The 10,205-nt window shown below is 34.2% G+C and overlaps 6 protein-coding genes across 6 annotated transcripts in view; 2 read left to right on the top strand and 4 right to left on the bottom strand.

Annotated features, from left to right (window-relative positions):
* Window positions 1-201: 201 nt before the first annotated feature.
* On the bottom strand, window positions 202-2,532 carry FDP41_006469 (uncharacterized protein; the record flags this gene model as incomplete). Its single annotated transcript, XM_044710107.1, has 1 exon — window positions 202-2,532. One exon carries the CDS (start codon window positions 2,530-2,532, stop codon window positions 202-204), a length of 2,331 nt encoding a protein of 776 aa, XP_044559150.1.
* Window positions 2,533-2,733: 201 nt separating this feature from the next.
* Window positions 2,734-6,176, bottom strand: FDP41_006470 (uncharacterized protein; the record flags this gene model as incomplete). The annotated part of the gene is made up of 2 exons (XM_044710109.1): window positions 2,734-4,300; window positions 4,348-6,176. The coding sequence occupies 2 exons, from the start codon at window positions 6,174-6,176 to the stop codon at window positions 2,734-2,736; spliced, it is 3,396 nt and encodes a 1,131-aa protein (XP_044559151.1).
* A 699-nt stretch (window positions 6,177-6,875) lies between these two features.
* Window positions 6,876-7,901, top strand: FDP41_006471 (uncharacterized protein; the record flags this gene model as incomplete). The annotated part of the gene is made up of 3 exons (XM_044710110.1): window positions 6,876-6,904; window positions 7,089-7,209; window positions 7,260-7,901. 3 exons carry the CDS (start codon window positions 6,876-6,878, stop codon window positions 7,899-7,901), a joined length of 792 nt encoding a protein of 263 aa, XP_044559152.1.
* Window positions 7,902-8,192: 291 nt separating this feature from the next.
* Window positions 8,193-8,927, top strand: FDP41_006472 (uncharacterized protein; the record flags this gene model as incomplete). Its single annotated transcript, XM_044710111.1, has 3 exons — window positions 8,193-8,606; window positions 8,658-8,750; window positions 8,820-8,927. 3 exons carry the CDS (start codon window positions 8,193-8,195, stop codon window positions 8,925-8,927), a joined length of 615 nt encoding a protein of 204 aa, XP_044559153.1.
* Window positions 8,928-9,561: 634 nt separating this feature from the next.
* FDP41_006473 (uncharacterized protein) lies at window positions 9,562-9,912 on the bottom strand (the record flags this gene model as incomplete). Its single annotated transcript, XM_044710112.1, has 1 exon — window positions 9,562-9,912. One exon carries the CDS (start codon window positions 9,910-9,912, stop codon window positions 9,562-9,564), a length of 351 nt encoding a protein of 116 aa, XP_044559154.1.
* Window positions 9,913-10,201: 289 nt separating this feature from the next.
* The window catches only part of FDP41_006474 (uncharacterized protein), a gene marked incomplete at both ends in the record, with an annotated part of 1,770 nt that continues 1,766 nt past the window's right edge, over window positions 10,202-10,205 (bottom strand). The window contains one exon of the mRNA XM_044710113.1: window positions 10,202-10,205. This exon is cut by the window's right edge and continues 1,043 nt beyond it. Coding sequence (XP_044559155.1) covers window positions 10,202-10,205 — 4 coding nt within the window.

The raw sequence follows: 10,205 nt of genomic DNA on the forward strand, positions 1-10,205 counted from the left end.
TTTTTTTTTTTTTTTTTATCACTGTCCATGCGTTTATTTGTTCGAAAATTCAAACGTTATTCATGGCTGTGTGTGCAATTAGTACAGTTAAAGGTGGTTCATGTCATCAAAGTTAGTGTAATTATTGTTGTAAATTTCAATTATTGTTTGTCATCAAGGTTAGTGTAAATTTCAAATATTGTTGTAAATTTCAATTATTATTCATGGTCGTGGGTATTTCATGTATAGTTTAAACTTGTTCAAATCAATGAAATTAGGATTAAAATCGTATTGTTGTTCAAATTCATTCCAGGTGAGTTTCAATTCTTCCATGAAAAAATGATTTCGTTTCATCCACATTTTAGTAATAGATCGATAAGCTTCCTTAGTAAATACTTTGTCCCATTTCTTACCCAATCCAACTTTAGCACCTGTTAGGCTATGGATATCTTGTTTAGTCTTGATGAGGTACAATAGTCGTTTGGAGAACTTCTTGTTATTCTTTGCATATATTGAGATATTATATAAATTCCTAAACATTTCTTTTCTTATATCACTATAGTATTTACATTCAAAAATAATGTGTTGCATTGTCTCTCTACTACAGCAAGGACATAGCAAGTTCGTCTTGGATATCTTGTTTAGATTTTCCAAAGTCTTCATCACGTTCATTCTAATTTTAAATATTAGATTTAAGGTTTTGAAACCGATTCCTATTGAGGGGTAAATGTTGGTGAACTTTCTGTTCTTGGGAGGAAGGTTCTTTGGCGTATATGTTCTTTTGTGGAGGCGTTGAAATAGAAGTTTGTACATTGTTTGTCTAGTGTTTTGAGTGTATAATACATTGTTGATAATAATATACCAATTATTGGATGGAATATTAGTAAGAATATTGTTACAATCAGCACCTTTCTTAGCAGCCCTATCTGCTAATTCATTTATGCGGCTATAGATATCTTGTTTACCTGTATGACTATTAACATGCATAATTTTGATCTGATCCTTCATTTTTAAATAATTACGAATTTCTTCAACATAAGGATCTCTAGATTTTCTGAATTGGAAAAGTTGGTCATAAATACTTTTCGCATCTATGACTATTGTTCTAGGAGTGTTGTTATCTAGCAATCTAACAACTGTGTGGAGCGCTTGAACTTCACTGTTGTAGGAAGTTCCTTGTCCTAAGGTGTGACTTGAGATGGAAACATTCTGATCAGTTACGATACCGTATCCAGCAATATTATTGTTACACGATCCGTCAGTACCAATTAGTGTAGCTTTGTTCAAGAGGTTTGACATGGATGTGTTGTTACCAACATATTTGTAGTATTTGCTTTCGTCTTTGATTTTTCCAAAATCCATGCTATTGAGAATGTTGCGAATTTGGGTGACATGATTGGAATGTTTGATGTCATTATGTAATTTCACTTGTAAATTTTTAGGGTCAGGAACCCACATACTTAATCTGTTCCAATCTTTATAGAGCAGGAATTGTCTTAAACCTTTAGGGAATTTTCCATAAGGGATGAGAGTTTTTTCATGCCATTGGTCACTCGAATGCCACAATCTAATATTGGAAGATTTGTTCATGAAAATTATTCTCTTGAGATATTGAGGAATCCATGGGTCTGGTTTATACCAAGTAGGGATTGGATCATTGAGGATGTCAAAACCATGCTCCTGTTTGATTCGTTCACAAAGGAATCGTGTAGAAGATCCAAGACAAATATCATATTGTTCAAGGAACTTTCTGACTTTACACATTAGGTCCGAGTAACTCATTTCTTGAACAGAAATTAATCCAAGTCCACCTTTGTCTTGATGAGTATAAAACCACTCGAGAGCTAATTTTCTCTTGGTTCTTAATCTTTCACATATAAAGTTGCGAAAGAATTTATCAATTTGTTTCTCTAGATGGTCATTAGCAAGAGGAATTAGGTGGTACAGTGCATACGGAACAATGTCTGTGTTGATAATTTTGACAATGTTCTGTATTGGAAAATTCCAGCCAATAGAGTTTGTTCTTCTTTTAACTTCTTCAATAATTGAAGTAGTGTATTTCTTTTGTTCCTCAGTATTATTGGTAATATTATTACCAAGTATAATAATAGAATCATTACTTTTGATCGTACTTCCAGATAATGTCTTGATACTACATTCCTTATCAGAGAAGAGGTTAGTTTTGGAATGATCTAATTCCATGTGATAGCCATGAAGATAGGTTTCAATGTCATGCAAAGAATTTTCAATTTCAGGTAGTTCGTTGGAAAATGAGTTCAAATCATCAATCCATGCGCCTGTACTAATGTTCCAATAATTTGCAACACTAGCACCATTATATGTTATTTCTAAAAATTGTAAGAGAGGCTCAAGCGCAATTTTGAATGCAAGGGGAGAGAAGGTGTCGCCTTGTTTCAATCCATCTTTCACATTGAAACATTCAGATTTACCATTAGGTATAACAAACTTTGTCGTAGATTCACCTAATATTTCCAGAATTCCATCAGCAGTAATTTCATCAATCCCTAAGAATAGCAGTCCATCACGAAGCATAATTCTCGGTAATGAGTCATAAGCTTTTTGATGTCAACAGCCAAACCATAAAAAGGTTTCTTGTCCTTTTTGCCCAAGCAATCATATTGTAAATTGAAAGGACTCTGTGAATAGTTTCTCTGCCGTCTTCACCACCAAATTGAGCTAATGATAATCTTCCCTTTAACACTTCCTTCAATCTTTTGGTGATTAATTTAGTAGCTATTTTAAGTCCTGAGTCCATAAGGGCAATAGGTCTATAGTTAGCAGGGTTTGAGTGGTCCTTATTCTTTTTGTGAATTGGGAGAATGCTGACACTTTGCATAGATTCAGGAGTAAATCCAGTTGTAATGATATTTTCAATAATTTGAAAAATTTCCTCCTGTAATTCCTTACACATGTATTTGATAGTTTTTGTCTTAAACCTAGTTCATTGGGTGCTGTGGATTTCAAATTCTGAATTATCCATTCTTTCTCTTCCGTGGTAATTCTACCGAGTATTTTGTCATTGCAATTATCAATTAATGGATGTTTGTACTTGAAAAACTTGGTAATGTCAATTTGATGATTTCTTCCTCTAAAGTTGAGGTTTTGTTGATATTTGTCCTTGATCACATTGGCAACTTCATTGGGGTCACTAATTTCAGTTCCTTCGATAGATAATTTGTATGGTGGTGATGACGTTTTGTAAATTTTCTTTCTCAGATGTTTAGAGTTGGTTGCATAGTTTTGTTCCCACCATTTCATCTTTCTGTTCAAAGCCTTATCATGGCTCCATTTGATATGGTTCTTGATTTTCTCTTTGACACTTGCAAGACATTTTGGAACCTGTTCTAAAGTTTTACCAATAGTGGTCAAAAGTTTGTCACAAGGATATCCGTGCTCATTTCTATCAAGTATTAACATGAGCTTCTTATATTGCTTATTATATTTGTAGATTTTAGGATCAAGTTTAGGTGGATTGACCTCCACAAATTTGTCGCCTAGTTTATCACAAATGAAAAGCCATTTGTCGTTATCAGATTCTAAATTCTTAACTTGAGATACACATTCTTTGCTAATGGCCAGCACTTCTTTCTTATTTTTGGGATCTTGAAAGTTACGCTTCTTCCGAATTAACAAAGGTGTTCGTTGACATGAGAGGTCAAGTAGAATTTTAACCATTTTGTGATCTGATATGAAGTTGGCATTCAGTACTTCTCCAGATGCAATTGGAAAATCTGTGGATATGTAATCTATTATAGACTTGGATTGTTTGTTAATAGTATAATGAAGGTGCCATGATAAATGAGGGAAAGGATAGTAATTAAGATTTCTCTTGTTAATAAGATCTAGTATGTTTTGATCAGTTCTTCTAGATTCGTTTGAGGAGTGATTCTCGGATAAAATCGCATTGTAATCACCTCCAATAATGATTTTGTAGTTAGGATATTTTTCAATTAGGTTGTCAAGAATATATGTGAATTCACATCTGTCAGCTGGTTGATTTGGAAAGTACGCAGAAATTACTAGAGTATTAATTGAATTGATTTTACATTTCACGCCAATAATTCGCGCGTTATTCTTAATGATCGGATCTAAGATGATTTCTTCAATATCTTTGAAAGTGCTTTTGTTGAGGCAAATAGATACACCACAGGAATCTCTTGGATTGTGATAATATGTAAATGAAGAATAATATATAGAGGGAAAATCTGGACCAATGTAGACGCTTTTAACTTCCTGGAGCATGATTATATCAGGAGTGATTGAGTTGAGGTAGCCTCTTAGGGCTGATAATGGTTCTGCTCTGAGACCATTAATGTTGAGGGTTAGAATAGATAATTCTGGAGCTACTGAAGTGAATCAAGTAGTTTTAGCTTTTTGTGACACTCATCAATTTCCTCTTGATATATCTTCCTCTTGGTATTATCTTTTGTACAACCAGACAGAAATGTTAGAGTAGCAATTCTATTGGTAATCATTAATTCTTCATTATTTGCTCTGATAATATTAGCCATTTCCTTAAATCCCATAGCCAATTTCTGATTCTGTCTTGCCTCAAGTTCTGCAATTCTTTTATCCATAGAAGCTTCAATTCTCTTGATTTCTTTTAGATGATCTTGTTGCACTTTTTCAAGAGTAAAGGAAACGTCTTTCGCTGCAATTTTAGAAGATCTGCCTAAATTTTGTGAAATTTTGTGAACTGTATCAGGTTTCTTTTCCAGGAAATCTTCTAGCATTGGATAATTGAGAGCAAAATCCAATGTCCATTCATTCATTCCATATGCAGCATGGTTTACCAATCTGATGGCATTAGATAGATTGTTGAGTCTAATCAAACATATTCTCTTCTCTTGATTGATGATAAGTATGGATACAGGTTGGTCATTATTGTATTTTCTGGCAAGAGAGGATTCCGTTTGTATTCTAGCTCTAATCAAATCATTTCTTTCAGGCCATCTACCAATGATGTCAGAGTATTGTACATCCATTGCATAGTTGAATGGTATGTCGATTTTCATAGTGACTGTTTCCTCTGTTCTAGGAATAGTGATATCATATGTTTTTGCCTTACATAGATTATTTCTGGCTTTCATACTTTTGACAGTGATCACTGCTGCCATTTCTTTACCAATTCTAGCTGTAGCAATTTCAACAATGGGTTCACCAGTATCGCTTTCAATAGCATTCCTCCAATCTGCCTTGACTGTAGTTTTCCATAGTTCTCCTATTGGAATATTATGGACACGTATAATTTTGTTGGTGTCGTTTTCACATGATGAAGTGATATTGACTTCTTTAAATTTTGTACGTAATGTTTCAACTGCCTGTTCTACTTGAGCGCAATCTTCAATAGTGACAATTATGGTATTATTGAGCTTAATAATCGGATTGATGGTGACATATTTGCCACTAAGTTTGTCCTTAATTAATTCAATTACCTCATTCTCTTCAAATATTTTGCTATATCTAACAGCAATATATCTGGGAGGAGTGATTTCCTTCACTGCTATGTCATTGATGTTGAATTCTTCATTGTCTTGTTGGACATTACTACTTTTCTTGTTCTCAGATAATAGTTTGTTAATATTCTTCATTCTTTCCTTCCATAACTCCCAAACATGTTTTCTGTCTTTATGGTTTTTAAAAGCCTTTCTTTCTGTGGTGATTTCGTATTTAATGTCATCAGAGAGTATTCTGAGAGTGGCTTTTACAACATGTTGGAAATTTAAGGTCATAGGGTTGTGTGGGCTAGCAATAACAGATACAATTTCTAAAATCTGATCAGTGTCAAGAAGAGTTCTGTTTGTATCTAGTTTAGCATTATTGTGTTTGAGAAAAGTTTTACCAACAATTTCATCAACTGACATGTCTTGTATGTTGAGGTTATTAGTCAGCTCATTATCCAACAATTCAATGTTGTCTTGGTTACTCATGCTCATACTATTAGTTTTAGCGGCCAATTCTTCATCAGCTATTGGATCAATAGTTGGGTACAATCTAGTGTCAACACTAGTAGAGCAATTGTGAGTAGGGTTGAGATTATTTGTCAAATTGGGCTCATTATCTACAGATGAACTAGCAGAAGCAATGTAGTCGTTTAATGATTGAAGTGAGCTAGAGTGCTTGGGTCCATGATTGGATCCATGGTTGGGTCTTGTTTTACCGATCTTGCTGGGCATCCTAATTGAATTATTCTTCTTTTTTTTAATTTGTATAACGAATCTGATCTTGTTAGTCTGATTAAATACCATTCAGTCAATAGCGCTTTGATCTTAATAACTGCCATCGTAATAGGGTCTTGATTACAGTTTGATCACAACGGTAACAATCTCAGTACTTATAACCGGTGGTAGTTGTACGGTACCAAATCAGTACAGTACTTCGTAGAGAGGGAGAGATAAGTTTTAAATTTAAGTTTAATGATTCGGAGATGGTTCTTTGGGTGGTGATAAAGGGTGCTCAAGGTGAACACCTAGCGGAGGTGTTGTGTTATTTTTTTTTTTCCTCGAAAACCTCTTTTCATTTTTTTAAAGTCCAACTTGGTGATGAATATTCGAATACATATTTGGAAAGTCTGTTCATCTTTACTTGACAACTTCTTGACGTCACGAGCTCGTGATTTTTTAAATTCTTAATTGATCCAGTTCACTTCAAGTGGACTTACTGATGATGTTTCAAAGTGGAGGTTTTGTTGATCCCCAAATGATCTTTTTCAGAAACTTTGTCTATTCAATGACTACTTACAATGAATTTAAAAGGATGCAAGTCCAATATTGTGGATCCACTATTATTAACAATATCAAGAATTATAAATGCTGATCGATTTCACTGGTTATTCCTTCCACGCATCGACATTAAAATTTTCCCCGCCAAAAAAAATGTCTCAACAACTTTGGACTGAAAAATAGTAAGTTTGATGATGATTTTAATTTTTGAACTTTCTATTGTTGATTCCGATGATGATACATGGCGTCATGTACGGAAACAATAATAATCATGACTTTTATATCTAACAACAACAACAACAATTAATATCTTGTTCCTCCGATGTGTTTCTGGTTTAACGATATCATCAAATATAATACCAACAGCCGACCAAAAACTGTGGATGATGTCGTTCATCAAGAAGAAGTTGTAAATGCTCTCAAGCATAGTTTGCAAGAGGGAAATTTACCCCATTTACTATTTTATGGACCTCCTGGTAACGGAAAGGTTTGTTGTGATTCTTCTAAAATTTAGAATTTTATCATCAATAATTCCAGACAAGTACAGCAACTGCAATTGCAAAACAATTATTTGGACCTGAACTATATAAAAGTAGAGTGTTAGAATTAAACGCGAGTGATGAGAGAGGAATTAATGTCATTAGAACAAAAGTGAAACAATTTGCTCAAACTGCAGTGAGTGAAAATCCACCATCGAAAGGCAAATATCCTTGCCCACCATTTAAAATTATTATTTTAGATGAGGCTGATTCAATGACTGTAGATGCACAATCTGCATTGCGTAGAACTATGGAGACCTATTCCAGTGTCACAAGGTTTATCTTAATCTGCAATTATGTGAGCAGAATTATTGATCCCATTACATCGAGATGTGCTAAATTCAGGTTTAAACCATTGGATAACACATTACTGAAAGAAAGATTGCAAATGATTGCTGACAAGGAAGGTATTTCACTTCAAGATACAGCTGTTTTGGATAGAATTGTTTCTCATAGCGAAGGAGATTTGCGAAAAGCGATCACAACCTTACAAAGTGCTTCTAGAATGTTTGGATTTTCTATTGCTGAAAAACATATTGTGGAAATTTCTGGAACAGTTCCACAAGAGCTTATTGTAAATATTCTCAAATTATCGAAGGAGCAAGATATTAATGTAATCAAAAAGAGGTGGAAAAAGTGATCAAACAAGGTTATGCTGCTTATCAAATTATCAACCAATTGGCAAGTTATATTCTAAGTGATAAGTGTGAAGTGAAATTAGACGATATTCAAAAGAGTAAGATTCTTTTGAAAATTGCATCATGTGACAAATGCCTCATTGATGGAGCAGATGAATTATTGCAACTGCTATCACTCGTTTCATTCATGGCACAAACCTCAGGTGTCGATTCAGATGGAGATGTCTCCATGTATTAAATTATTAATCTCATATTGTTGAAACTTTCTGAAGAACCATGTAGTGTTAAAAAAAATGTCTCATCATATCATTAACAAACAAGATGATGCCACCAACAAGGACTCCGAATGCTGGATTGAATCCTATTTCCGAGCTTGCATTGAAAATAATACAGAAAAAACAACTAGCATACAATGTGATGAAAAAGTAAAAGAGTTCTATAGAACATTAATTTCGGAATGTGGACAAAAGATTTCTCTTCAAATTGTCGAGTGCGATAACAATGCCAGAGCCTACTATCAAAGAAGATTTAACCACGAAAAACAAGAAGAAGAAAGAAGTATCATCGTTTGTAAAAATCACGTACTGGAAGAAAAGGATTTGAATGAAGTGTTACGGCATGAACTGGTTCATGCGATTGATGATTCTCCAAAATGTTCAATGCTGAATTTTAATTTAAGAAATTTGCATGACAGAAGTTGTAGTGAGGTGAGTCATCATCATCTTTGACAACATTACTATTGACTTTTGAGTAATTAGATAAGAGCGGCATATTGGGCGGAATGTGGATCGTTATTGAGACCAAATACTGATCCATCAAAAGTGCATTTTCAATGTGTTAAACATACTGCTGTAAGTACCATCTAAATTCTTTGATATAATTATATTATAACGAATGTGAATAATCGTAATGACGTTCAGATGCAATCTGTAAAGCTCGACCATCCCTTTGATCTCGTTCAAGAGTCTGTCAAGAGAATGATGTGGAAATGTTACAATAGCAAAGTTCGGCTCAATACTGGAGATTAGAATTTTTCACTCAAATGTGAACGACCACGTGTATTGAGGTCTTTTTTCACTCCAACTCTTTAATTTGCTTTTGCTGCTTCAAAATTTGTCTTTGATCTCCATAGGGCTCATAGTGTTTTGGTTGATTAACAAATGGTCCACAGAAATTGAATCTAATGGTGCAATCAGAGTTTTTCTTGGTTGAATAAAGGCATGCAGCTGGAAATAGCTCATAGAGTTCGTCTTGTATTGCTATTGACTTGATTTCTTGAATTCTTCGATTAGATTCTTTTTGATGAGAATAATTTTTTCTCCATTCTTGTAAAATGTGAGCTTCTTTTTGTTTGATTCATTCCACATCCAATCACATCACCTGCTCCAAATTTTGTTCCAACAAACATTCCTTTTCCATAATAATGAAGCACTGCATAAATTTTGGTTACCTTGACAGTGATTACTTTTAAACTTGAAAACTTACATCCATCAGACTGCCAGCTGTATCCAAATTGATTTCGATGGCCAGGCGTCAATCCAATAATGGGTCCGTCACAATTTGATCGATCTACATCCCAACCAATACTAATGCTTGATCCAAAGGATTCATCAAACTGTTCGATCAATACTTCAAAATACCATTTGGCCCATCCTTTGTAATTTAAGGAATGAGTAGCTTGTACAGTCGAGTATCGTTTTGCCCTTTCAAGTGAACTGTTACAAAATCCTCGTCAATAGTTAAGAAAGGAGAGCACTTTTCCGTGTTAAGAGAGACATAAGGTTTCTTATTTTTTCTCTTTTCAATTTCTGATTCCAACACATCAGGAAAGACACAACCTTTTTTCATGAGCTCCATCAATTCCTCCACAGATTTGTCTCTAAACTCATCTGCCAACATTCCTTTCCTGTATTCAATTTCTTTTTCAACCATTGCTCTTGGGAAATGAAATCCATAACTGTTTTTCAGGTCCTTTAGTTTTTGAACCGGAAGCTGAGCAAGAATTTCTGCCATGATTTCCGTCATCATTCTGGCTCCTAGAGCTTCATGGTATAAATGGACTTCGAAATTCTCAGTGATGGCTTTGATGCAAGAGTTCTTCAATTCTGTTGATTGGAGAAGGTCAGCCAAAATTAGCAAAGGAACAAGGGTCTCTTTGGGAAATATTTCATTCAATAATTTTTCATATTTCACTAGATCACCAGAAATTTGGTTTCTTCGAGTGGTTTGTTGTTTTGCGAAGAGTTCTTTTGTTTTTCGGATTTCTTCATCAAAAAAGAGGTCAACTTCATTCTTTCTTGCTTCAA

Source organism: Naegleria fowleri (genome assembly GCF_008403515.1).
Source record: "Naegleria fowleri strain ATCC 30894 chromosome Unknown tig52, whole genome shotgun sequence".
Lineage (NCBI taxonomy): Eukaryota > Heterolobosea > Eutetramitea > Acrasida > Naegleriidae > Naegleria > Naegleria fowleri.